The sequence below is a fragment of the Perissodus microlepis genome, chromosome 18 (assembly GCF_051167445.1).
Source record: "Perissodus microlepis isolate ML-2025 ecotype Zambia chromosome 18, ASM5116744v1, whole genome shotgun sequence".
NCBI classification, from domain to species: domain Eukaryota; kingdom Metazoa; phylum Chordata; class Actinopteri; order Cichliformes; family Cichlidae; genus Perissodus; species Perissodus microlepis.
Window position 1 is genome coordinate 7,912,725 of NC_140478.1, and position 27,189 is coordinate 7,939,913.

Here is a 27,189-nt window from a genome sequence, read left to right on the forward strand (position 1 = left end):
ACCCACTCCAAATCACACTGCGACTAATAGGATTGAATGCATGCAGGCGCTGTTTCATAGTTACTAAGGCAGCATTGTTGTCATTTAGACACTAGGTGTCGCTCCCGGTTTATTAAAAATGACAAGGGTGCCTGAATACCAGGGGTTTTTGGATCAACGTCAAGTATTTGCTCGGTTTGTTGTTTGCCTGGGAGCGGTGTTAAATCTATAGCTTAGTGTCACTATAAACGGCCCCATTAAGCATATTCTGTTTGGGAGAGTTTTTCCCCCAAAATGCTAATAGTAAAGAGCCACAGTCTGTTGCCTGCGGACAGCAGTAATTACAGCCCAAGAAAGCCGCGTCCAGCCAGCTGCATGGTTTGAGCAATGTAGTGCGGCGAGTTTGTGCTGCCTGCCTGAGAGAATCCATCACAGAAACAAACCGCCCCCTCCCACTCACGGTGCCCCCGCTTCAGATGCAACTCAAAATACATAAAGCCTCCATGTTGCACAGGGAATGTAGGGCCAGCACACATGAACCGACTGCCTAAAAGTGTCTGGTAACTTTAACGCCGAACAACCTGCGGTCGTTGCATGTTTTTTTTGAACTAGAACAACCATCTGGGCTTCCAAGTATTTTCAGCGGTGCTCCAGACACGGCCTCGCGTTTTGGATAATCGGAGGTTTGCGGCTAACTCGCTAACCTAAGCTACTTGCTAACTTCAGTTAGTTAGCAATTTCAGCGTCTTTTCTATTTATTTGTTTTTTATAGTCACGCACGCTCCTCGTGTTGCCCACAAACATAGTTGTTTGTAGCGATGGTAGTTTTCGGAAAGCCATAAATGACAGACATTATCTGGCTTCCATTCACCACTGTGCTAGCTGGCTGGCTACCACCGCTGCCACAACCCCTTCGCCTCGGACGCTTTCCTGGCTTCGTGGGCTAGCTGGTTACCTTCATCTTAAACAGCTAGCTAACAGTAGCTAGCAAAGGAAGCAAGCGCGCTTGTACTATTGACATTGTGGGAACTAAAACAGGAATAACCAATCGTCTAAATGGACCACATGTCCATAATAACCCAAGTTTCTAACCCCAAGGAGGAGGAAATAATATCATTTAACCAGGAAAAAGGTAAGGAAAAAGTCAATTTACGGTACATAACTAATGCTAGCTGGCTGACTACTTTTCTCTGTTGACGTTAGCTTTTATTCGCACTTGCTAGCTGTTGTAGTTGTTAAAGACCTCAGTTGCCTTTGTGTGAAAAGATGGAAACACGTCTTTTGTTGAAAAAGAAAAAAAAAACTCAACTACGCAACAAGTTTGTCAGTGGGGCCTTGCCCGGGTAAGTTCTCCAACTAGGATAACGTTTGTTCATTGCGTTTTCAAAATGAAGAGCGCTCCAGCGCGTTTCTTTCCCTTTAACATTTACGAAAATTCAATGTCTGCATCAAATTAACGCACATTATGTAAAAGTATTTGCAATAATACATCTGGATAGTACACTTCTCTTTATGCGTTTGGACTATATAACTGGACCATATGATCTGACAGCTCTGACAGTTGATTCATGTATGGATCGAGTTCTCGGTGGTTTGGATTGAGGTTAGCAAGAAGTTCCTAAGGACGAAGCTAATACGCGGACTAAAGAGAACTGTGCTGCTGGTGTTGTGTATCGATTCAGTTTTACTTCATGCACGTAGCAAAGCTATCTGTGCAGCTTATGGGAAAGTTATTCGGTTTGTCTGAGATGTAAACAGTGAAACTGTTTTATCCGCGCTTATTGTTTCTCGTGAGGTTTGTGTGTTATGCAGTGAAATTAACCTCCAGTTTGAGGTCTTTTCCTATATGTATCACTTCTAAACAATATTCTCTCCTCTGTAATAGATGGGTTTGGGTTTTTTTGTTTTTTTTAAGTGCTACTTCAACGTGAATGACTCCTCCACAAGCCCATAGCTCCTAATATCCAGTGATGCTCATTCCTGGCGCCCTTTGACACTTTACCTATGCACCGGGTCACCCTGGTGCATAGGGTGTGTATCAATATCACATCTCAAACTTCTCTTCTCAGACCATCAGTAATGTGAGAACTTGAGTCTTTAAAGCACAACAATGCATTTGCCTGTAAGCTATAAAAGTGACCCAGAGTAACTGCTGTGGATTCAGTGTCACTTGAATATACGTGGGTGTCTTGGGAGGTTATTCTTGCATGTGTGCTGGAGTTTAACACTTAAGGTGGAGTTATATGGCAATTAAACTAATCATATGCCACTATGGTGATATAAGAGTGTTAAGACAGCTTGCTAGATCGGTAAGCATATACCATGTTTAGCAAGCCTGTTACAGATAGTTGGTCTGCTTCTGAAGACATGCACTTTACTGCACCCAGGTAGTATTTTAGTATGATTTCAGTGTGTTTGCCAACAGAGGCGGTCGAGTACAAGCATTCACTCTGCTAGAATTCATTGTTTGCGTGTTGGGTTGCTGCATGAAATAACATAAGACTAGGTGCGAGAGTGTGCGTGTAACAAGACACAGTTGAATTACAGGATGAAATGGAGCAGTGACGTGGATGCTCGCTTCTCACAACAAATAATATAATCAGTATAAAGATTGTATAAGTCTTTGTCCTTTCTTCCCTTTGTTCTTAATCTGGAAAAAAATGGCAATTCAATTTCAGAATCTGCCAAAAAAAAATGTCAGATGTGCAGGGTGCAGGTGGGTCTTCACAAGATACAGGTGGGGCAAAACAGATGGCAGGACAGAAGGACTGTGCATATAAATTACAACAAACATGTGGTAACAGCACTTGTTTTTTTGTTTTTATTTCAGTCTCTCTTCTTTTTTCTTTCCTAATTAGCAGCCAGTTTTGTGAATAGAATTCAGAGATTTATTTTGCCAAACAAAACTGTCCACATTTGGCACTTGGTGGAAGTTTATAATTACATAATTTAAAGTCTATAAATATTTAACAGCATTATTTCTATACACATTTTCTGATGTAAATACAAAGTCAGATTGTCATCTGTCTATTGGAGATCACCTAACATGTAGCCCATGCGGCCATCTGTCTTAAAGGAATTAAATAGGTAGTCTTCCAATAGCCTGAACAGGCGCCAAACTGTCTGGGCAAAAACTGACCACCTTTGCTCTTAATGTTCCTCTGCTGGCTGTCTTACAACATGTGCCTGCCTCTCACACTGGTTTGGCTCCCAAGCAGCAGCAGCCTATATATAGACCTACAGTCTTGCTGGGAAGGGCACTAACCCCAGAGCCAAGTGTAACTACTTGTAAGATGACAGTGATCATTTTCTGTGTTGTCACAGACATACTTTGAAAGGGGGAAAAAACAAAACAGCTCTTCATTTCCAAACAGAGGCCATCAGAGCAGTGATTTCTGTGGGTCTTGTTGATTTCAACAATTTAAACTTGCCACTCTGCTGAGATTGTTGCAATGAGATCTTATTATTTAATACGTCTGTGAGATGGATGGAGTGTTACACATGATCCATTTACTGTTATGATAAATTCCTTGCTAATAGTGTTGGAAGATGTCTAAGAAGATTGATTCATATAGGGTGACCTTGACTGAGCCCTCTTCTAGCCTCTTCTGCTATTACGTTCTGGGGTTTCCTGTCTATATTTGTTTAACCTCATGAACACATTGAATTTAAATAAAAAGAAGGAAGCACTAAATACATTCAAATATGCTACAGATTTAGCTTTAATTAAGTCCTCGATTAGCAAAATAGGATAGAAATATTTCCCAAGCATTAAACTTGTCAAGATTAATATTAATATTTTAGAAAAGCACCAAAATATATGTATCTATTGGAAATTACTTATATTTTGTACTATGTATTCAACTTTTAATAAGTTTTTGTTTTTCTGTGGTTACTAATGGAATCAAAATTTAGTGGAAAAATTGCAGGAATATATTTTTTAGTTGTAGTTTAAAATACTGTCTTAATTCTTTTGGTCCCATTTAGTTCTCAGCCAGTTCCACATTTTCCAATCCATGGGATTTATAAGCCTACAAGCTTATCAGTTGCCAATGCCAGGATCTTTTTGTTTGCTTTAAAGTGGGCTGCACATTACAAAAGAGTGATAGCAAACTCACGGCAGTGGAGTATCCACATATCCTCACTTAAGCTACTAAAAGACTTCATTTAGGGAATCTACTAAAAGAAGACCCCTTTCCGCGCTAAGAAAAGTTCAATAAAGGAAAAAAAAAGCAACAACAACAAAAAACAGCACAGGACTGGGGTTGGCTATCAATAAAGTCTTAATGGCACTATCAGTTCTGGTCAGAAGTCTGACTATCGGTTCTCTCATGGGTTACTGATCAGTTTTCTGCCTGGCCAAAAAACAGTTCTGCATAGGTTTTCACAGTCAATGCAACAGTTTTATTACTTGTATCTAAAAACAGTCTAAAAACACAGAAACGGAGCAGAAAAAAAGGTATCCACGCTACTCAGTACTGAAAGAGTTGAAAGGTGTTGTTTAGAAAAACGTCTCTTGCCGTGGAAACTTGGAGATTGCACTGCTTACAGGAGGTGGTGTGGAATTGGTTAAGCTTCTCTTTGACTAATCCTTAGTCAAATCTGTAGACTGTGTCAACAGTCACAAACCCACCCAGGAGTCGGTAGATTTTGTCACATGTGCGCTGGATGGCTGACCTTTTTTTTCATCACTCAGCTGAGATGCATGTATGGAAGAAAATTACCACATTAGTCAGATGGGACATTAGGCAGTATTTAACCTGCAGCCCCCTAGTATAATGTCCATGTGATGTCACATTGTGTCAGTGTGGGGAATAATGCAGTTAATAATTTGGAGCATTCAGTGCGTGGTGCTGTCTCTTGAATGTTGTATACATGCACCCATGCATGTTTTTCTGGAATGTGTTGTGAGTAAAGGTACTTGTGCTTGTGAAGTTCACCACCTCATTAGTGAACTACAGCTCTGCTTTTATGCCAGGTGAGTGATATATTTGAGACACAGTTGTGCTCTGTGCCTGACTCAGTAGTCCTGTGAATTTGCTAAGGGTCTTTGTGCAGGAATCAGTACCACGGCTGGTTGTAGTGATGAGTCACAGGGAGCTGACAACTGCCTCTCTGTCCCACTTTTACAGAGCTGAAATGAAAACATAAAGCCCTGTTTAAGCAAAAACAAAACAAAACAGTTTTGTGCTGCTGATTATGGCCAGATAAAAACTGAGCTCAGTGTAGCCACTTTGAGTATTTTTAACTTAAGCCTGTAAAACACAGAGAACAATGTGGGCAATGTTGATTCAGAGTAATTTGAAAACTTCTGAAGAAAACATTCTTCATTTTCAAGCTGGTAATTTTCCAAACAAATTTCTAAATGTGTTTGCTGCCTTGGTATTTCGTGGTTGTTACAATGTTGTTTTTGCTGGTTTGGGTCTCTCTGGATTGAAACATTGGGTAGTAGCAAGATATCCACATGCTTCGGCTTTCTTAGAAGACGCAATAAATCTGTTGTTGTTGTTGTTTCTTGTCGATGGCTGCAGATTATAGTCCACTCGACTTGGAAGAGCTTATGGCACTGATAAGATACAACTTAGATACCCAGTAAAACATGCTCTTGCTTGGAAGGCTGTAATTAACATTACTGGAAGACAGTGACAGAGGGAAATGACAGAGAAGCTCGGGAGTGCCGAAAGTGTTTAATGTAGCTGTGACATGCTGTTAGTCAGTCAGCTTCTGATAGCTTTACTGTAAGAGCGAGCTATTAATCTGTTGAAATGCATTATGTGCTTGCTCCACATCCTAACATGTTAAGAGATTGTTGTTGCTTTTGTGGCCTCAAGATCCTGTGATGCACAAAACTGTTTTATAATAAAGCACTAAACAGAGATGGCAAGTTGCAGAAATATTTTGCTCCGAATGTGTTGTTGTGTGTTGTTTTTTTTGTTGTTGTTTTTTTTTTAGACATTTACACATTTGTTTAAGGTCCGTAGTACAAAGTGGCACAATATCAAGATACCAAAAGACATGACATAATGCTATTCACTCTTCACAGTCTTCAGTTGCAAAAGCATTCTGGTGGGCTGGGCAGGGGGAATGGGTGGAGAGGAATGCAGCCTTGTATAGGCTCTGAGGGGTCTGAGGGCCTCCCACCTTTCACCTCCTCCTTCTCTGCTTCTCTTGTGCATGATCGGGCTGCTTCAGTCACTCACCTGCCAGTTGAAATGTTGGAGGGAATCAAGTCAAGTTTTCAAAATGGTGGTAGCCACAAAAGCAAATACGAAAAAATAAAGGAGAGAGAGAACAAAAGAATGAAGTGTGTACACCCTCCGAGTTGTCACTATTAATAAAAGCTCAGTGTCTCATTTAGGCCCCGCTTCGTGGTTCAGGAATGAGAGGCGATTTGGAATCGGAGCAGAGCATGCTCTGAACTGTCACTGAGTGTGACTGATGAGGTCACCCGGCCAGCTAAGTTATTTTCTGATTAGTGGTTCAGCCAGGGCGAGCGCACAAAACAAAACCTAATGCCATTTAATCAGACTGTAAAGGTCTCACCTATTGTTGTCATTCAGCATGGCTCACACCACTGTGGCCACTTAGGAAAATTTGTGGCTAACACATGGCCGTTTTATTAAAACAGGATCTACACCCTGGCATGCAAATATTCAGATGTAAAGGGTGCACAGTTTCATCCTGCTGCGTTTTTATCGTAGAACGTCAGTTTGCATATCCGCTTGTTCATCCTCTATTCTTCCACCCCCTTCCTGTTATTTTTGCCAGCGTCCCAGTCAAGCAGCAGCCTAAAGAAGCAGAGGAGCCGAGGCATCTTCAGCACGTTTTTCTGCTGCTTCCGCAACTACAATGTGGACTCTCCAGCCACCAACACCAACGCCAGCTCCCCGCCTCCACCAGTTGAGGAGAACGGATCGCCTCCCAAGGTGAGCTGTTCCACCACTAAACTGTTGCTTGTTGTCCTGCTGAGGACTCTAGAAATATCAGTTTGCAAGTCTTTTCCATCTGTTGTAAACTGTCTGTTTTTGTGAGTAGTATTTTCTCTTTGTGCTATCTCTGTCAATGTGTCATTGTTTTTTGGGGGATTCTCCTTTGTTTTACTTCCTACCCCTCACCCTGTTTTTGTATGTGTTGTAGTGTGACCAGGTCGAGGTCATCCCTGTCCCTAGTGTATGTATTGCCTTTTTTTTCTTTTCCTTTGCATGCAGGGTGAGTGGGCTGGTGGCACATCCTGTCTGTGTGGGCTCCACTGCTCCTCAGAGAGCTCTAGCTCTGCTACCGTACCGCAGTTCACTCTCAGCCGATCGTAGCACTGTCTGGCTGTGTAGAAGGTGTACGAGCACCTTTGGGTTTTAATGTCTCAGTGCTTCATCTGCATTAGTGACATTTTGTGGTTTGTATGCTCTCAGAAACACTGTAACACTAACCAGCTAACATTTTTAAGTGCAAACCTGTTTCTGTTAATTGCCTCCGGAGCTTCTACGCATTCATTAAACCATTTATTTAGGCATTAACCACTTATCTATGCAGTTTAGTAATTTTGAGAGTGAGAATTAACATTAGCTCCTAGTCTTTCAGTTTGGCTACTCAGCTACAGACTTAGAGTAATTAATCCTGTCACTCAAGTAGGGCTGTTCGATATAATGATATATATATCGGATGACGATATAAAAACGCCTATCGTTTCATTTTACGCTATTGTTTGTTTCGTGGTGTCGCAAAATAAACTGTTTACGGCAATATTTTTTCATCATTTTGATGGTCACTGTAGTGGCTATATTAATTTCTTAAAGTTCTCTCTTTCTCTTATATTTTATATAACCACACCACGGACGGACAAGCGCCTGTTTTTATGCATTGTGGTTAGCAACAATGACGGTAACACCATCGCGTGTCCGCTTGTTTATGTTCCACATAAACCTTTCACAATAAAGCTCAAGATCCTGTTGAGACTTTTCAAAATAAACGGAATCACGTGAAAGAGCAGATTATTTACGGATGAGAGGTAAAAAAGAGCCGCCAGGTGCTAAAAAATAAACCTTAGACTCAAACGTTAGAACAGGCTTTTCCCCGCAGCACGCTGTGTAATAAATACTCACAAAGAAAACGGCGGCCGTTACAACTTATGTCTAAAAATGTATCGTTTCATGCATCGGTTAAAACACTCGACTCCAGCTACATGACGTGCAGCTGGAAACACTTCCCGCAAGTCGAGCTGCCCGAGATTCACAGAATTTACAGAAAATGTTACATTTTTGTGATTTATATCGTTATCGGGATGATAGAATTCTTATATCGGGATATGAGATTTGGGTCATATCGCACAGCCCTACACTCGAGGAAGGACTGAGATGTTATTCGGTGATCTGCGACCCATCCAAGGAAAAGTTGGTGAGAATAACCAACAGTGATTTGATATAATTTCATTCTAAAAGAGCATCCAGTCAATTCCAGCACTGAGCCATAGTTCTCACTTCACTTCACACTCTCATATAGTGTACTGGCATTTCCAAACTTAACACAGTTAAGTTTGATTGATCCCAGCAAAATTAGGATGGCTTAACAGCAGCAGACAGCTTTATGCATGATACAGATTTGTGAAATCTAACTTGACCTAATAAAGATGTAAAGAGATGAAAGGGTTTTTTGTTTGTTTGTTTTGGCTTGAATTCTGTAGTGTCACTGAACTCAGTTGGTTTTTCAAAAAACTATCTCCTCTAACATGGTTTTGGCTTTTTGTTGGCTTAAACCTTACTTAATGCAAAGTGTACAGCATTCATGTTCTCTCTTTGGCTCTGCCTGTCCTTCTCTCTCATGTACTGCTCTCTGACATTATCTGACTTGTCCTCCCTATAGCCGCCAGCCAAATACCTCCTACCAGAGATGAAAATATCTGACTATGGCAAAAAGTGTGTGGTGATTGACTTGGATGAAACGCTTGTCCACAGTTCATTTAAGGTAAGAAGGGGCTAAAACTACTGTTGAAATTCTGCACAGCATGAGCACTTTTACTACCAGGTGTAACTAAAAGCCAATATTAGGTTTGCCTATATTTCTGCAAACCATTGTTTAGTTTATGTCTATACATTGTCATTATTTCCAAAGTTCCGCTAATGATACACAGGAAGTTGAAGCTGTCTGAATCCATAACATCACTGTGTACACAAAAGAACGAGATGAGCAGGTGGCAGAGGATGTGAGCGAGCGTAATATTACAGTACTGATTGTGGCTTCTAATGGGTACATGATTGTAACAGGAAAATGCAGACAACCAGGTTGTGTTGGCAATCATCTCCATTCGATACAACATTTTTTTTTTTTTTTTGTGCACTGAAGAATAATTTCTGTGCACCTTATTCTCTTTTTTTTTTTTTTTTTTTTTTTTTATTTAATCTTCAAGCTGTCCACTTCTGCCTGAGGTCAAATGCTCTGTCTGCTGTCTTAAATTACTACAGACGTTAAAGGAGGGCAGTGATGATAAAGGTTGTTTTAGCAAAACATACTGTTTTTTTTGCCCTCAGAGATTAGACAGTCTGCAAATTGAGTTTGTGTTAATAGTACGACCTCTGGGGGTCAGTTGGGGTAGTACAACAAAAGTAATTGTATTTTCTTCCCACAGCCTATCAGCAATGCTGATTTCATTGTCCCAGTAGAGATCGATGGTACAGTTCATCAGGTATTGTAGATTTCTTTAAAAACTAATAAATTGTATTGAAGTTTGTCTCTTTAATAGGGGGGATTCCATTTGGTTCTGATGTGAAGATCCTGAAGAAAAGGCTGTTATCCAGTTCAAGTAATCCAGGATAGGCTGTGTGTATCCTGGATGGCCTATTCGTGATTACTTGTACTGGGTGGCAGCCACTGTGCGAAGGGGATGTGGGGGGCATCTAAAGTTATGTGACATGGTAAACAGTCTGATCATTTTGAATAATTACAGAAATGAGTAACAGGAATTATTTTGTACCAATCCTGAAGTTTTCTCATATATTGTCTTATAAATGACACTGTTCACCTAAAGTGTCCTCAGTACAGATAATGTATTTGTAGTGTTTGACACTCCTGTCACACCACGGTTTGTTTTGTTGTTGTTGTTGTTTTTGTTTTTAAACCTGGTCTTAAAAGCGATGATCTATCTTGCAGGTGTATGTGCTGAAAAGACCACACGTGGATGAGTTTCTTCAAAAGATGGGAGAACTATTTGAATGTGTGCTCTTCACAGCCAGTCTTGCCAAGGTATGTTCAAATGTGGACATGTTTTCTGTTTTGACGTGTGTTTTGGTTACAAGCCAGTGGTACCTGTGGAACTGTGAACATCGTTAATTTTCTGCTTTCTGAATTTTACATCTCCGTTATTATGCTCTGCATCTGTCACTCCGTCATGTTAGCCAGTAATGCATGGGTAAGTGTAATGAATGAGGCAAAAGAAACTGTGCTGTGGGAATAATTCCTCTCTAGAAACAGATATTCCTTAAAAGCTAGAATGCGCTTTTCTGTGTTATGGCATAGTGGCACCTTCCCTGTTAATCAAGTGCTGTTATAAGGGACACCATGCTTTGCTTCCTTTTGGAAACCTAGTGTAGCATTTAGCTTTTGTGAGTTGTTTTTGTTTCTAGTTGAAACATGTGATCATAAAGATGTGATGTATATCGTCCCAACATTCACAAGTCATATTAGTCTTATTATATTCCTTGTTTTAAAAACAGTTTGCTTTTCCTCTGTTTGTTTTGCTTGGACAGTATGCAGACCCTGTGGCAGACCTGCTAGACCAGTGGGGCGTGTTTCAAGCGCGGCTCTTCAGAGAATCCTGTGTTTTTCACCGAGGCAACTATGTCAAAGATCTCAGCCGGCTGGGGCGAGAGCTCCGCAATGTTATCATTGTTGATAATTCACCTGCTTCTTATATTTTCCATCCAGAAAATGCTGTAAGTTCCCAATCCTCCAATATATTTGTTACATTCAGCACTACATCTGTTAGACTCGGGGGGAAAAAGGCAGGTTCCTTCAGCTGCTCTTTGCTGCAGAAGCTGAGTTGCTCTGGGGTTCTTGAAAATATCCCAGCAGTGATCTTTTGGATTTAAATAAGCCTCATACTTGTACAGGACAAAGTTTTTTTCTTTTTTTTTTTCTCTTTAGAATCTCGTGTAATTTTAGCAGTGTGCTTTGAAACGTCACCTGGCTGGAATAATCCTCTCTTTTGTCAAACATCTGCAGTTAGTATTTTGGTGTAGCCTCAGGCATTCACAGTGCCGCCTATTAAATGTCATTTGTGTCTTTGTCTGCCCAACACCTTTTGCTCTCATGCTGCTTCACATCATCACACTCCCACCTCTGGTTTTCACTGTCTCTGGTGATCCTGGCCATTTTTACACTCAGATTTCACTGAGCCAGACGTGACAGTCCTAAGCCTTTTGGTTTTATTTTCTTCCCGAAGCCCTTCCATAGAGTGTGACATTATGCAAAATACCTGTATCTGTAGGTATTTCACTGCCTGTGGCATCATTTTAGGAGGATGGCCTCTGCAGCCTTTCTTAACAGCACTATGAGTCTTTGTGTTCCTCCTGATTTCTGCAGCAGCTGTGTTTTGGACTCATGCTGAGTTGGTCACTGATCTTCCACACCATTTTCCAGCTTTGTCTCACCATCACATTTCCCCTGGCTGTGAGGCAGGGCGGACACTAAGAAAGTTCTTGTGCTCATAGATCATTTTATAACAATGTTCATACTTTGTTTTTGTTTTGTTTTTTATTATACAACTTAGTTTTGTGTTTCTGACTTGTGTGTCAGTGATTAGTTTCTGTTTTAAAGTACTTGCTTCTCGTCTTTAAAATAATCATGTTATTGAGCGGTTACATAATTTCTTTGGTTTCTTGTGGTATTTATCAATCAGGATCAGAATAATTTATTAAGAGCACTAGAATTCATTTTCTCCAGTAGTGTACTTTTCCTAATTTGCTTAACGTGTCTGCATTTTTATGCTGTAATTGTAGTTTTTGAGTTTAGTTTACTAGTCTAAGATCTATTCTAACTTTTCCTGTTGATCTGATGTCATGTTTGAGCACAGTAGTCATTCAGCTCTACATCTTAAGGCTAACTTTCAGTGGTTTGTGCCTCTCCTCAGGTCCCAGTTCAGTCCTGGTTTGACGATATGAATGACACAGAACTCCTGGACCTGCTGCCTTTCTTTGAGGGACTCAGCAAAGAAGAAGAGGTTTACGGAGTCCTGCAGAATCTAAGGAGCAGGTAGCAGGACAGCCCACACTACCGCCTGTGCCCACCAGTCTCCTGTATTGATCTCTGTTCCTTTCTACGACCGTATCTCTCAGACTTGGGCAGATCCTCCCACGCTAAGGGGACGCCTTGGAGTCTCACTGTGGAAAACATCATAACCCTGTCTCTGATCTCATCTCCTGGCGACCGGCTGCCTTCTGAGTGCCATCAGAAAAACAAAAACATTCAAAATCCCAGGAGCACTGTGTCTCACAAAAATAATAAAAACCACACCAGAAAGTATGTAGTGTCCTAAGCTGATAATATCGGGGACAAAATACTAAGAGGAACGAACTTTAATCTTTATTTTCAAATCAACCAAGTTTTACTATTTGGTGAAGTGCTTATTTTAAACGCAAGGAAAAAAGAAAAAAAAAAAAACGACAACAAAAACAACTTTTTGTCTGAGACTTCTTTTGTGGTACCACACAAAAGTCTGAAAAGATTTTGTCCTCATATTGTTGCTATGCAGGCAATTTCTGGTAGTAGAAAGGACTGTGATTCTCTTTTCATACTTAATGAAGTGCCTTGTGTGACTGTTGTTTATATGGGGAGATATTTTCTACATGGCATATTTCCAGAGTACTCTGGTCTTTTCACATACAGATATGCTTTAAAGTGGACACACAAATATCTTTATATGAAAGTTTGAATTCACTATTTTGTTTTTTTGGTCATCAAACGCTGGGCAGTTGTCTCATAGTGTTCTTCTGTTTTCCCAGTAAGCTTGTGCCATTATATAGATGTGACTTTGTTTCTTTCAGCTTTCATTATAAGTAGAAATGGTTGATTTTGTTTTAGGAAACGGAGGATGTATGCAGTTGCGACATTCACGCCCCACCTGCAGCAAGTCCAGTAGTTCTTTGCGCTTGATAATTTCTTCTGAAAGCTCGGCTAAAAATGTGCCATTTCCTTGTCTTTTTTTTTTTTTTTTTTTTTTTTTTAATAATTTGCCAAATAAGGAACTTTTCTTTCTTTTCTTTTTTCTTTTTTTTTTAAACAGGCTTCATATCCGTACCAGGGTTGAGCTACAACTGTTAGTCTGTTAGTTGTAAGAATAACATGATAGGTTTTATTATTTTGACAAATAGATGTCAAATTTGTTTGTTTTAATATTACAAGATCAGATGGCTAGCTTTTAATCACTTTAAAAAAAACAAAAACAATTTTTGTGTGTGTGCATGCACACAAGTGGTGCAGCTTCACCCTTAGAGGGCAGAACTTCCTCTGAAATTGTACACATTTGCAAAGGTGTTCTTTAGTGTTTTTAAACTGGTCCAGGATCTTACAGCAAATAGGTCGAGTGCCATGTTTTCAGTTTTTCCATGTCATCAGTGTCTTTACAGAATAGAGTTGAGTGTCAGAGTCTGGACAGTGTTTAAATCACACCATTCCCCTGATGTACAGTGGTGGCCTGCCCTTGTCCAGCCCTCGTAATTTAAAAAAAATCTAATGGAAATGCCACCTGTGGCGTTTATTTTCCCAGACTCCTTTTTTCCCCTTCCCTTTTTAAACTGCTCTTCACCTCAGTGCCTACATATGAGAGTAGCCCAGCAAACCGAATGCTGCAACATTAGCTTCCATGGCAATAACTGCTTTTATTTTGGAGGGGGAGGGTGGTTTGGGCACTTGGGTTAGAGCACTTGAATAAATTAACCAGTGAGGGTTTGTTAAAGTAATACCACTGTAACATTCACTGTCCACATGAGTGGATCCAGAAACCGGACATCCATATAATATTTAGATCTACTAATTTGTTTTTTGGTCTGGTGACATGTAAGTGTTGCAGTGCTGAAACAACTTGAATTTTGATTGGTTTATCTCAGAAACAGTAGCCAAACATGTGGTTACCTGTGTCTCTATAGTAAGAAACCCCTGTTGTGGAGCAAAAGGACGCCTTCCAAGCCTGCAGATGGGTGCTCAGTCCGGGCCCATCCAGACAGCCCCCTCCTCCAAAAACAATGTTTGGGTCCAGCTCTAAATGAAACACTACTGGGGCACTGCTTCGGACTGTGAACAACCTCATCATGGCATTAATGCCTTACTGCCTGTGGAGGCACAAAGCAATGTTTCTTCATTATTTCCAAGGTTGCACCTCCATGTTTTAGCATCATCTCTCTAGTATTTTCTTATGGAGTGCGAAAAGTGATCAGCCATATATGTAGAGCATATTTGGCTCTGGTGGGTTGTGTAACAGTAAAATGGAGCATGTGAAAAGCTCTATGGTGCCATCTAGGGATTGTTTGCCTCCAACAAACCTTTACTGCTTGGTTTGTGGGTCATGGGGTTTATATTTAAGAGACACTAATAATTTCCAACTTTACGCCCCCAGTTAAAAGGCTGCTGCTCCTTCAGACATTTTCATTCTCTTCGCATAAGCATTTGTGTTGCGAGTGTGCAGCTCACGATGGTTTCAGTGCAATGTTTTTGTTTTAAAATAAGGAGCGTTTGGTCTTCTCAACCTCTCAATGATGACCTTTCTCTGAAAATGTTGTTTGTATCATTGTGATATATTTTTCTACCTACATGTTGTCAGTATTTGGGTTTGAAAAGTTGCATATTACCCATTATATCCAGCTTTTTGTTCCTATATCCTTTCAGATCGGTATTGTCCTGCTCTCTTGCCTTTGGTAAGAAAAATAAGTCAGGTCTCGTCCCACCTATCGGGACAATTGTGAGCATGTGTGTGTATGTTCGTTCATGTGTGCTGCCTTTCACTTTTCCTTTTGTCACTTCACTCATAATCACACATTCTTCATTTTGTATTAAGTTAACACCAAAGTTCTAAAACACTTGAGTTTATTTTATTTTTTTTTAAAATCAATTTCCTCACTTTGTTTTGTTTTTTTTCCTACTTTGGCAGCATGTCATTCTGAGCATCACCTTCTCCCTCTTTATTTTCTTTAATAAATGGCTTCATTGAAACAATTTTGTCATGTCTTTTTTTTTTTTTCCTTTCTTCCTCTGCCCACCGTCACACATCTGATATGGTTCATGAATTAAGGCCAAAGATCCTCACTTCAGTCTGGCGTGACTGCGGTTTCCACCGTCTCTGATGTACCTCATATGGTATGTTTACTCAAAGTTGAGAGAGAATGTCACCGTTTTCTGTCTTTTACAGTCGACCTGATTTATTTTTACCGTTCCTTTCAGACATGTCACAATAAAAGCACATTTTTGGAGGATTGTTGCCTGTCTTCTGTCATCAGACTAACACCATCTGTTTCTGTTTTGTCTTAGTGAGCTGGCAGCGGTGGGTTCATGTTTTCTTATAACAAGCTGAAAAATGGCAATGGCGTGATTAACCTTTGGGCTCTGCTAACCTTGTTTAGGTACTACATGGTTAACTCTGTTTGTTTGGTAGTGTACGGTGGATATTTAGAGCTTTGACTAACAAAACTGCCAGTCTGGCAACAACCAAACGCTCTTGTGAAGCTGATGACGGTGGAAAGGATAGCTGTCTGTTGGAAGAAGTCCTGCGATGCATTTTTGTACAAACTATTTTTGAGCAACTTTACATAATTAAGATGTAAAATAACTCCTAAAGGTTTTCATTCAACAGCTCTCTGTTTGTGTACATCGTTGCTGTGACTGTTTACATAGGGTGTATCCAAAGTTCACAAGGTAATTTCCTTCTAGGGAAAGGCAGATGTGGCTCACTGCAAACTGGTTTATAGTATTGTTTGCATAAAATTAAATAGTTCATGAAGATATTTCAGCTGGAGACAGGTATCGTCGCTATCACAGAGTCGGGAGATTGGGGAGGTTTATAAGCACTATAATGCTGCATCATTCACTGTGGCTCCACTGGATGAGGACCGTTAAGTCATGGATGAATACAGTGCTTGATGATGATTGTGTTTAACATTTTTATGTGTTCATATTGATTTACAAAAAGAGGCAAAGTCAAGATGTTACATGAGAAATAATCATAATGGATGACTAAAATTACTGATGAAAACAAAGACCATAGCTTTCACATTGGCCTGTGCTTCTCTAAAAGTCAAAATTGTCATTTGGATGAAAAGGTTAAAAAAAAAAAAAAAAAAAAAAAAAAAGGACATTGAACAGACTAAAAATAAGGGACAAAAGCAGTTTAAAAAGTTTCATCCTAATGCAAACTGAAATTAGTATGTAGTGAGTGCTGCTTGTACAAATTAACCCAATTTGTAAAAGTGAAGTGTCATATATACATGGAGTGTTATAAAGTCTAGGGAGCCCTAGTGTGTGCGTGTGTACCCACCTCCCAATACAACAAACATCCAGCTGCAAATCAGAATCTCTAGACTGAAGAGAGAAAAGTCGCAATTCGACTTTGACTAGAATTAAAGCAATAAGTTAATCATGAGCTAAAACTGTGAAGCCAAAACGAAAGATAAAATTTTAAAACATGGCTGTAGAAAGGAGGTCCTAGAGTTGGAGACTTCTTATTCGGCATCCAGGACCATAATGTGTACAAAAAGTCCGGCTGACGGGAGTAGGTCTCCGTTCTTATTGAACAGCGGCACATGTCTGTATCCTGTGTGGGAGCACAAAGGGGCTGCGGTCAGTGATGGCACAGGACAACATGAAGTGCTCCTTGTGGAGCGGATGAATTGGGTTCTCTATGTCACACCACAGAGAAGGGACACTTCCCCATCTCTGTTTTCACACTTCATAAATGAAAAACTGACTGACTATCAGTGGTTTCACATCACTGGATTATAGTAAGGAGAAAAAAAAAGGACTTGACAAATACAGCAAAACTCACCCATTTTCAAGCTGTTGAAGGGAAGCGTGTACTGCCCGACAAAGTCATTATCAGAACTGGAGTCATAGTCTTCGATGCTGAAGCGGACCAATGCTAGTTCCGGCACATACACGTCAAACTGGAAGTTCTCATTCCAGGAAGGGTTAAAGCCTTCAAAACAGAAAATTTTGTATTGTCTTGATTCATCGCGGACACATTAAAATAAAACAAAGGATGTGAATGTGAGGTACCATTGTTATCAAAAGGTTTGGTCTCTTTCTCTGCGACATCAGCTGGCACTCCATAGATTTCCACTTTAACCAGCGGGTCTACTATGGAGGACTTCTTCTGGTTCACTTTGGGAAGCTGCTGGGCTGATATGACCTATTGGCAGGTGAAGAATGATCTCAACTTTAAACGGGACTCAAAGGAAATCAAATAACTCCAGTGTGTGTCTGCACAATGAAGACCTCACCATGACATGCAGGGTCTGGTGCTTCAGCCAGTCTCCTCGGGTCAGGGTGATGGGGTCAAACTCTGTGGCTACGTCCCTCATGAAGGCTGGTTTCAGGATGTAGCCGCTTTTGCCATTAACCAGGAATCTGCTCTGGTTCATATCCATGTCTGTACAGGGAGTCTGGAAGTTTAAGGCCACTTAAAAATAACAAAAAGAGAATAAAGTGAACATGAGCTCTTGGCCATTGCTGTATAATTATCAGTGTTTGTTATTCCTCTGTTAGCCATTACCAATTTGGCAGCCAGCGTTCCACAGAGGCACTGGGTTGTAGTTTGAGGAGTCGGTCCTGGAGCCAGCTGGATAGATGCGACTAAACTTTTCCACATTATGGCGCACGTAGGCGTTTGCTGTGGGGGGGGGGGGGGGGGGAGGACACAAGATTTATTGACAGTGCTTAATCAAAGTTTGTGAGTTCCTCATGGTTTCTCTTCCTTTACCCGACTCCTCTGCCAGCTTCATGGCCTTCCCCTCCTTGAAGGATGCCATTTCATAAAAGCTCAGGTTTTTTTGGGCATCTTCGAAGCCGTGGAAGTGGACGCTCTTAAAGTAGATGACCATGTCGGACAGCTCCTTCGCTAGCTTCAGCTTTTTCTTTGAAATATTGCGCAGAATTTAAGGGTGCGTAAACATCACATGTGTGGTAATGTGCTTATTTTCATGGGCTCAACTACCTTTGTATTCTTCTCCTTTTGCGCATCCTCATCATTCGACTCTTCCTCCTCCGTCACATCGTTGTCATCTGCAGCTGCCTCAGCAAAAGTGTCTTCCAGTTTGTTTAAACGTTTCCCTTTGATCAGGAACTTCCCCTTTAGCTCCTGAGGGACAGTACAAGCACACACACACACACACACACACACACACACATACCATTTATCTCCTATGATCGGTTCAGCCTTGATAATACTCCTGATGAAACTAGTGAAACGGATGCTAACCTCAGGAGATGGGAAATTTGTGGGCATGCCATCACCCAGAGGAGAGGTGATGAGTGCACTGCCAAGGATGGAGCTCATGTGGCGGGCCATGACTTCCTGCTGTTCCACGCTGCAGTGGTTCTCCAAGGAGAGAATCACTGGATATTGGGATGTCTGAGGAAAAGCAGGCAACCCCCCCAAAAACAAACACATATATAAATAAGTGTGTTGCTGGATGTTGAGTGAAGACATGCTGGATACCAACAGATGCTAAACATACCTTGAAGGCATGCTCACTGATGGCTTTGATCACATCTTTAAAGAGGATCTTGGAGGTGAGAGTGTAGCCGTGGTAGATCACGGGCTCATTATCCGATCCATCCCAGCAGTCCAGCTCCACACAGCGGCAGCCTTTCTGCAGAGCCCTGAGAGTGTTGGAGTGAGCATTAGTGACCAAATATGCTGTTTAAACTAACAGTTCAATCAGTGAAACGGCGCAACGTGGCGAGAGATGGTTACAAGAAACTATTTAAAAATCCAAGTTGTAATGAATTGGTCTCAGTGATTCAAGAACTGACAGATTATATGACACATAAACACATACTACCCTCACTGCCTGCTTAGCACAATTAACCAAGACGTTAAAGGACATCATCATTTTTAGTCTTTGACTCTAGTAGACTAACTTCGCATGACTTGCAGTTCAAAATGAGCTTTTTTTGTCATAAATGAAACAAGCCATTTTAGTTCCCTTCCGTTTAAGGTAAATTTATTCTGATTGGCTGCCCCTCACAAATGCAGGATTTGAACAGATGGGTGGGGTATTTGGAAGACCCCTTCTCTAAGACAGATATATATCAACAGATCAGAGAAATCTGATGTCTGACCTTTGTTCTCGTTATTTTAAGTGTTGGCCATGTTTAATGCTGAGCTTCCATCATTGTAATAACAACTATAGAACTAAAAAAACGAGAACAAGTATGAAAGGTCCTATTTAAAGTCAGTAAAAGTGATGGACTTCCTACTGACAAAAACAGTGCTGCTGTCTTTTCATGCCTATTTCATGTTAGTGACTGCACTGTGAGTTGTTTTGGGTTGTTTGTTTTGATGGTGCAGCTGAGTGCTTCCAACAGTTATTTTTAGCTGATCTGGGGTTGAAAAATGAGATTACATCTCTGTGGTTCCTTTGCACACCGATAGGAAGATGACTAAAGATCAAGTTTGGATAAATAACTAGCCAAAAACTTTCATCAAGGACAAATTACTGAATCTCAGGATGGAAAGTGTTACCTAATGTACGCCTCTGTGCTGCTGGGGCCTTTGAGCTGATCCTCCATTAGGTAGGTGTTGTGAGAGGAGGAGATGAAGTAGTGGTTGAGGGGCTGGCTCATATCCTGGTATACATCCTTGTGGTCTGGATTCAGAATCATGGCATCTGGGTGATTCAGGTACATGAGGAAGCCATCTTTGGACAGCAGCTTCTTCTCCTTGGCTGAAAAGACACACATACACACACCAAATGCAGCAGATCAGTCTACAGTGCATTTAAAAAAACAACAACAACAAGAGGTCAGTAATTTATCTGTGGACAAACTCCATGAGACTCTTAATCCCAGAGACATCTTGGACAGAAAGAAGCGCAATTTCAATAATAGATCTGAGTTTTTCTACATGATAAAGAAATGCTGTTGTAAAAAAAAAGAAACACATTTGTCAGCAGGACTCTTTAACTGTAAGAAATAACCGTAAAATCAAAAAATAAGTTCTGGTAGCACATCGGCCAGACTGTTCCACAGTGGAGTCAAAAAACGACAAGATTTCTGTTGCTTCATTGTTTGTGGATTGGTTAATTAATTTACTACAGCATGACTGGTTGAGGTCTTTATCATTAGGAGAAACTATACTAACAACAAAATACAGTTCACATTTTCCAAAGCCATCCACTGGGCTGGAATGGTGTCTTTACTGGGCCAATTCAGGCTCCCGGACCTTATGTTTGGCACACTTGTTTCAGGATGTTCCTGCAGGTGTGAGACCAGCTTAAGAAAATTATATTTCCCTTGTTAATATTTCATACTGAGGTCGAAGGTAAGACTACCTTATTGAGAAGAATACAGACTAATCAACTGAATGAAGGTTACTTCTGCTTATATTGTGGCTACAATCCAGGTTTGACATTACATGAAACTGTTGCTTAGATGCATATTCACACTTCCTGTTCCTAAACCAGCTTTGCAGAAGAAAACCTCTGGAAATCCAAAATCTGTACAATTACTACGTAGTAGTAGTCATGTGACCAAAGTCTGAAATTTATGATTGCCATCTCACAGCATGATTGCAGCTACATCTACATCTACTGGGAATGCAGATATGAAGGTACGAAGCAGTGATACACTGACACTCATGAAAAAGACAAAACAAACCCAGATAGCAAAAATGAAATGTTTGAAATTCCAACAAAGAAGAAATTCTAGTCCTCCAGCTGTGGGGAACATACCAAGGAAGACAAAGCTTTGAGAGAAGCAGAGGAACATACATCGTAGCATCTCTTTCAACAGCCACTATCCATGTTCAGTCTTTGTACATCAAAGTTTGTGCATATTCCAAGTTTATTAGATTGGAAGCCACATGGACCTGACATGAATGAACTTACAAGATTACCAAAAGGTCGCAGTGTGTTGGAGCCTTAGACTCGGGCTGCCATAGACTGCAATTCCAGAGGATCAGAATGCAAAATAATACACAGCTGGAAACCACGAGCTTGAAAACAGTGGTTTTTAACCCTGGTAACCACATGCAGTTAGAACATTCACGGATACAGCTCACTGATTTTTAAAGGACGAAAACCAGCAGAGCTGCGGTCCTGAGAAGACCTGAAAGAGGGCTGTGTACTGACCGTTTTCATCTGGCTCATACGTCTCGATGATTCTGTGCGCATCAGCCAGCGTTGCTTTCTCCCTCTGTTCTTTCAGCAGGAAATCCACCAGGTTCTGAGCGCTCATAAAGCCAGTGGTTTTGGCGTACTCCCCATAGATAACATCAATTTCATCCCGTTGGGTCAACAGATCATAAAAGTGTTTGATCTCCTCTCCTGCCAGGGTTCCAGACTGGGACCTATCACATTTCTGCATTGGGGGAAAGTAACACAAAGATTAGTCAACATTTTAAGTTGAAAATAATGCACTATAAAACTATTAAAAGCTGGATTTGCTATTAACAATAAAGAAAAAAAATATGTGGGCTAAAATATCAAGTTAGCACTGATTTCCTCTCGGAGCATTTCATTAGAGTTTCAATGGATTACTAGAGCTTAGCTAGGAAGGCTCCAAGAATATGCATTAAAACAGCTTCTGCCATTAGAAAACATTAAGAAGCTCTGAGGAAACAACCTTGAAAAGCATTTCCACGTATTCATCATCCACTTCGATGTTGATCAGATGCATGAAACTCTTGACCTCTGACGGGCTCAGGTTATCATCTTTGTTCTTGTCTGCTTTCCTCAAGCAGCTGAAGATCCAGCTGGAAGGTTTGTGATTCAAGGTGGAGATAAACAGGTACCTGTCACTCAGCGCTGTCCAACTGAATGTGACTTATTTACTTATACCACCTTTGCTTAGCTAAGCTCAGGATAGATTAAAGAGGACCTGGAGTGCTTTTGTCCTTTTTTCTGTCATATATACTGTTATAGTGGTGGATGAGATGCTCATATTACACATGGTCACAGTTTAAAATAATGAATATGTACGAATATATATATATATATATATATATATATATATATATATATATATATATGTGAAATAATCTCTGAGCACTCTAAACACTCAGTTTCTGAAAATTTGTTTTCCCATGGCTCTGTTGGACAGCCAAACAAGAAGAAAAAAGACGGCAAACATGGAAGGTGGCCTTAAAGGGAGCGGCGCTAAAACGGCTTCAAACTTACACGCACCACGGCCCAGCACAAAATAAATAAATAATAAATAAATTAAACTATCAATAAGGCAAAGTCATTCTAGTGGAGCCAAAAGGTGAAAATAAGGTGCAGGAACATCTTATGCGATAGGTGATGACCAATGAAGTCTTAATAACAGGTTATTAACAAACAGCCACCTGTTTGAGCTCAGCTTCAGCTTGCTCACAGTACAGCTTCCACTGTCGTGTAAAAGGATACTGCTCTGTCTTCTGCTTTCGACTCAGGTTGTTTAGGTTGGAGACCACTTTCTGCAGGCTTTTAACCCACTGCTTTCCCTCCTCCTCCGAGCTGGAGATGAGGTCCAGGTTCTTGCGGCGGCTCTTGAAAATGATGGAGAAGCAGCGGTCCTCCACCTGCTCCTCCGTGTTCTTCTTCAAGCCCTCTGACTGACGGCCCATTTGCACCACCGAGATGTCATCAAGCGAAACTGAAGACAGAACGAATTTTATTCAACATTCATTTATTTTTTAAAAATCCACTTCCTGTCATTCAAACATGTAGCACACTGCTGAAAAGCAACACTTTATTTTCAAGCACACGTACAAGCCTGATGTTTGCAATTTCCCCTGCCTCCCACTGAAGTCAGTAATGAGCGGAGACGTTGGATGTACATGACTATGTGACAGCAGTTTCTGGGTGTCATCCAAGCAGAAAATACAATAAGAGTTATTTCTAACCACTCCCACTCCACAACACACTATAAAATAAATCACTATCTCTACAAACACACCCACACCGCTACCAGGAGCAACCCAGATGTGTATGATAATACCAAGGACTTTGTGTAGCTTTGTGATCAATCCGATCCTTTTATAATCCACAAAGGCGGGAGTGCAACTCCAAAAGTGTTTGCTAATGCAAAGTAATAAAAAGTGTAAAGTAAAGAGACAGTGTGAGATTAGACAGATGTGTGCCAGGGGTTTGCACATGTGTGGGTTTTCGTCACACATATTCTGCTGGGAAGACAGGGCAGCACTCACAGGTATCATTTTTCTTGAAGGTCTTCTTGGATTCGCGCCACATTGTCTTGCAGTCCTCCTGGAGCCTGAAGTAACGAGTCTTCTTCCAGCTTGGGGAGAGGACCTTCAGGAGGTCTCCCCCCTTCAGGAGAAACTGGAGGTCGGGATCACCCTCCAAACCTGAGGAAGCAGGGAACAGAAGACCACTTTAGAGAAACTGCAGGAAAAGTGCAAACGCTCAGAAATCACAAGCAGGCCATCATTAGAGAGTCATAAAAGTTCATGGCTTTGCAAACACACGCGCACACAAAAGGTTTTACGCTGTGACAACAACGTAGCAGCAGCCTGACCCTGGATAACAGTTTGGTTTCGTCCGCTTGGCAGCGCAGCCTACCTAGGAGCTTTACGTTCATTTGTATCACCTTCTGGCCCCTGGCATACTGGAGTAACTCCTCAGACCTGCTTTTCTCGGGTTCTTTTCGTATGCACGACATGGTGCCGCCCGGAGCTGCCAACACTGTCTGTGTTCACAAGACGCTGTGTGGAGGAGAAGGGCGTGTACCATTCCCACTCAAAGTTCACTCAGCTCCGTCACGTCCCCTTGAGTTTACAGTCAGCTGACAGCTTGCTCGTGCAGGAACACTACCACGGAAAAGGAAGCGACTCCATACTCGTCTGTTTGAATATTGCTCCTGTGTTCATTTTTCAGGATTTGATCAGCATTCCCATACTCACTGTTAACTTCAGACGTTTTAATTAGCGTAAATTACCTGCTAGCAAATAAAAGCAGCCACAGGGCATAATTAGCGTCAAATGCCTCGCATACGTTAGTTTACAAAAGATTTGACTTTGAGCAGAGGAGTGGTGTCAAACATGCGGCTCCGGCCCTCAATCCGGCCACCGTGATGGCTTTGCAAAATGTGACAACTGCAGTGACATCATTAATGACTGGTGTTTTTCAATAATACACACCACCTTTCATTTTATGGTGCTGTTGGAGGGGTTGAAGTACTTCCATACAATTAAAAGGAAAATTTTGTTTGGTGTTGGTCAGAACCACCCGAGGCTCAAATGGGACTGTATGTGATGCATATTTCTTGTGAAATTGCAGCGCTATTATTGCTTCTCCCTGAGGTGGTCAGTGGCTTGCTGCTGGGAAGCTGTAAATAGGCTGAGATTTTTATTTATTTATTTATTTATTTATTTATTTTAAGCTGAACTAATAGGAGGCTTGTAATATCAGAGTCCTAGAATATAACATCATCATTATCATTACTACAAACACAGGTTTGATACCTGCACTGGAGCCTGCCTAGTGTTGACTTCTGCATTAGTTATCTTATGGGCTCCATCTAGTGGTGACAGGGCGGTACTGCTAAGCGCCGTGATTTAACGCCACATTACTAAACTTCTCATTATTAAAAATAAAATAAAACAAGCAAACAGGCGTGCGATTACAGGACAACAAGCAGTTTTCCTGTAATATTTCCTCGTGCCTAGCCTCTATAGTGGGATGTGAAAGGCTGATTTGACTCTACAAGCAGTACGTCCACCGCCTTAGTTTGGTAACATTTCCTTGAGCTTGCAGCAAGGTGAAACCGAGCTGAATGAAAGGTGCCACACCTTTTTGAGTGTTTAAATGCACACAGTTGATTGTCTTGGAATTTTTCACTAGATTAAGCGGCAAAAAACAAATAACAATAAGAGTAAAAATAAATATACATAGGACCGATATATTTCAACGCAGAAAATTAGATTTTTTAAATGTAAGGTATAAAAAAACCCTTTGCTGACATGTAATCTTTGTCTTAGGGGTTATCGGATTTGGAAAACAGTGGAAGTTGGCCAAATCCAAGAAAGGCACAGTATATTTTAACATGGTGACTTAATCCAAAATGCATCCTACCTTTAAGTTTATTTTCGAGCCCGTTCGTTTCCATCCCGTCTTGAGTTCACTCCACTTTACGCAGCCCAATATTCCACTCACTTCATGCAGCTTCTCGTGAAAAGTTGCCGCTTCTTTCTTCCATATACACTGAACGGAAACCTGTTTTTGTTTTTGTTGCTGCTGTTGGTTTGTTTTTGTTTTTTATAAGGAGGCTTCCGCCAAGTTTGGGTACAAGGCGAGCGAACGCGGGCACACGCGTGGGGTTCTCCTTGCAGTCTGAACGGTGTCAGTGACTCCCGCGGGCTTCAACACCGGTTTGACGAGCCTGCCATTCAAGCCGCGGTGCTGATGTCACAGCAGGTTAGACCTTTAGGTGAGCTTCTGCCATCCTGCATCGATGGGACTGGTTAGCGTGACCTTGTAGCCAGCATGCAGAGCTTACGTCGTTATTAGCTGAAAGGTTTCCGCGCACCTGCAGCCAAAAATTGGGGGAAACAATCCCGCATACCTTTTCTAATTCTGTTGTATGTACACAAGACTTAAGCTACCACTCCCTGAGCCTCGGAGTCTATTCCTCACCAAAAGGTAATTCTGCATGTGAATAAACAGGGAGGGGTGGTTCATTTGAGAAGCATGCAAGCTTAGATAACCCGTGGAAATACAATCAACTTCTGCTAAAGCCCTTGGCAGTGTTTTTTTTCTTTCTTTTTTATGGACACCTGTTCCTCTTTTGAAACTCCACCAAGGGGCTGAATAGCAAATTTGGCTAACTGCCACTACGCATAGCCTAGTTTTCTTTTCTTTCTTTTCCTTTTTTTTTTTTAACTGTGACTTTGAGCATATTCGTTGCACTGAATGGGGCAGATAAAGTTTTCGCCCTTTTCTGTTCATGCACAGCTTTCCTTTGGAGAGATAAAAGCCCTGCAATCACTGGTGTGCTGGGGCTCTTGTGGCTCTCAGCACTTCCCTTTCAGGCCTGGCTTAGACTCAACGCACTGTCAGCATTAGGATGAGTGAGCTTTCATGCACCATCACAAGGGGAGGGGATGACACCTCCGAAATCTACGCAGGGAGCGGGGGTCGGGAAAACAGGCGGTGTGGGGAGGGGAGACAAGATTAAAAATAAAAATTAAATAAATAACCGTGACTAGATTTGCAGAGGTCCAGATTTATGGTTACTAATGAACTCCACACTGCTATTACTGTAAAAGACAAGACAGTGAGTTCTTTAGCATTTACTTTAATATTTAACTTAAGTCATTGCATCAAAGGTGGGCGATAAAGTACCAAGTGTGAAACCAAGCAAAGTGAAACTTTCCAAGAAAATCACTTTAACCAGATAATGAAAATCAACAAAAAACAAAACCCAGCGAAAACAAACGAAGCAGATATCATGAGGCTTCTTTCAGTGGTACAAGCTGTCTCTGCTTAGTGTCTGTGCATGCAAAACAAGCAGGAACAGGCCCAGCTGTTTCCTTACATACCATTGATACCATCCATAGTTTTGCTTTTCCCCAAAACACCCCCTGTGCAGTACGGGTGCTGCTTTACTCACAGACCATGCAATGCCTGGTGTTACCAGAGGACATAGTCAGCAGCAGGAATCCAGACAGGAAACATTTTGTATGAAAGAAAGAATGACAGAACTACAGAAAGAGATGTTTGTCTAATGTTTTACCTGCAGTGCATAGTTTAAAAGTCACCTTTATCTGTTTACACTTCCACGGCACAGCACACAGTACACCTGGTTCTCATTATCGCTGCAGTGTTTCAACATATGAATGTTATAAACTGCTAAATACCTCAAACAGGTTGTCTTTTAAACCCAGTCTATGGTATTTTTGGGGTTCGGTATTGGCCATTAGATTATACAGCTACATAAGAACTGTAATTAATTTAAAGTATTTTACTTCAACTTTATTCCAAGAAGGTTTTAGACCAAAATTATACATTTTTTAATCAA

The 27,189-nt window shown here is 41.1% G+C and overlaps 2 protein-coding genes across 6 annotated transcripts; one reads left to right on the forward strand and one right to left on the reverse strand.

The window, feature by feature from the left end:
• The first annotated feature begins 195 nt into the window (after positions 1 to 195).
• ctdsplb (CTD (carboxy-terminal domain, RNA polymerase II, polypeptide A) small phosphatase-like b) lies at positions 196 to 15,429 on the forward strand. Of its 4 annotated transcripts, XM_084911716.1 has the most exons (9): positions 196 to 1,111; positions 6,748 to 6,905; positions 7,117 to 7,149; positions 8,836 to 8,937; positions 9,599 to 9,655; positions 10,120 to 10,212; positions 10,716 to 10,901; positions 12,098 to 12,219; positions 12,303 to 15,429. In XM_084911716.1, exons 1-9 carry the CDS (start codon positions 1,036 to 1,038, stop codon positions 12,325 to 12,327), a joined length of 852 nt encoding a protein of 283 aa, XP_084767842.1. In that variant the 5' UTR covers positions 196 to 1,035; the 3' UTR covers positions 12,328 to 15,429. The 4 variants fall into 4 exon arrangements, with proteins under 4 accessions (XP_084767842.1, XP_084767845.1, XP_084767843.1 ...); XM_084911719.1 differs by lacking the exon at positions 7,117 to 7,149 and having other exon boundaries at positions 358 to 1,111; XM_084911717.1 differs by having other exon boundaries at positions 361 to 1,111; positions 12,098 to 15,429.
• LOC146367150 (1-phosphatidylinositol 4,5-bisphosphate phosphodiesterase delta-1-like) lies at positions 15,045 to 25,868 on the reverse strand. 2 transcript variants are annotated; one of them, XM_084911712.1, is made up of 15 exons: positions 25,245 to 25,868; positions 23,360 to 23,518; positions 22,578 to 22,806; positions 21,796 to 21,925; positions 21,303 to 21,531; positions 19,697 to 19,898; positions 18,687 to 18,831; positions 18,428 to 18,580; positions 18,164 to 18,307; positions 17,930 to 18,083; positions 17,723 to 17,839; positions 17,451 to 17,629; positions 17,227 to 17,359; positions 16,997 to 17,146; positions 15,045 to 16,765 (listed from the first exon to the last, which is right to left on the reverse strand). In XM_084911712.1, exons 1-15 carry the CDS (start codon positions 25,276 to 25,278, stop codon positions 16,674 to 16,676), a joined length of 2,250 nt encoding a protein of 749 aa, XP_084767838.1. In that variant the 5' UTR covers positions 25,279 to 25,868; the 3' UTR covers positions 15,045 to 16,673. The 2 variants fall into 2 exon arrangements, with proteins under 2 accessions (XP_084767838.1, XP_084767837.1); XM_084911711.1 differs by lacking the exon at positions 25,245 to 25,868 and adding an exon at positions 23,733 to 23,905.
• Between the last annotated feature and the right edge of the window lie 1,321 nt (positions 25,869 to 27,189).

What these genes read in the sequence shown, in the direction of transcription:
- ctdsplb (XM_084911716.1), top strand. Translation starts at nt 1,036, where the DNA reads ATGGACCACATGTCCATAATAACCCAAGTTTCTAACCCCAAGGAGGAG. An exon ending in ATCATTTAACCAGGAAAAAG is followed by an intron (nt 1,112 to 6,747) that starts GTAAGGAAAAAG and finishes TATTTTTGCCAG; the next exon opens with CGTCCCAGTCAAGCAGCAGC. An exon ending in CTGCAGAATCTAAGGAGCAG is followed by an intron (nt 12,220 to 12,302) that starts GTAGCAGGACAG and finishes CGTATCTCTCAG; the next exon opens with ACTTGGGCAGATCCTCCCAC.
- LOC146367150 (XM_084911711.1), bottom strand. Translation starts at nt 23,832, where the DNA reads ATGTCGTGCATACGAAAAGAACCCGAGAAAAGCAGGTCTGAGGAGTTA. An exon ending in TCAGTGAGCATGCCTTCAAG is followed by an intron (nt 18,581 to 18,686) that starts GTATGTTTAGCA and finishes GCTTTTCCTCAG; the next exon opens with ACATCCCAATATCCAGTGAT. An exon ending in GAACGCTGGCTGCCAAATTG is followed by an intron (nt 17,630 to 17,722) that starts GTAATGGCTAAC and finishes GTTATTTTTAAG; the next exon opens with TGGCCTTAAACTTCCAGACT.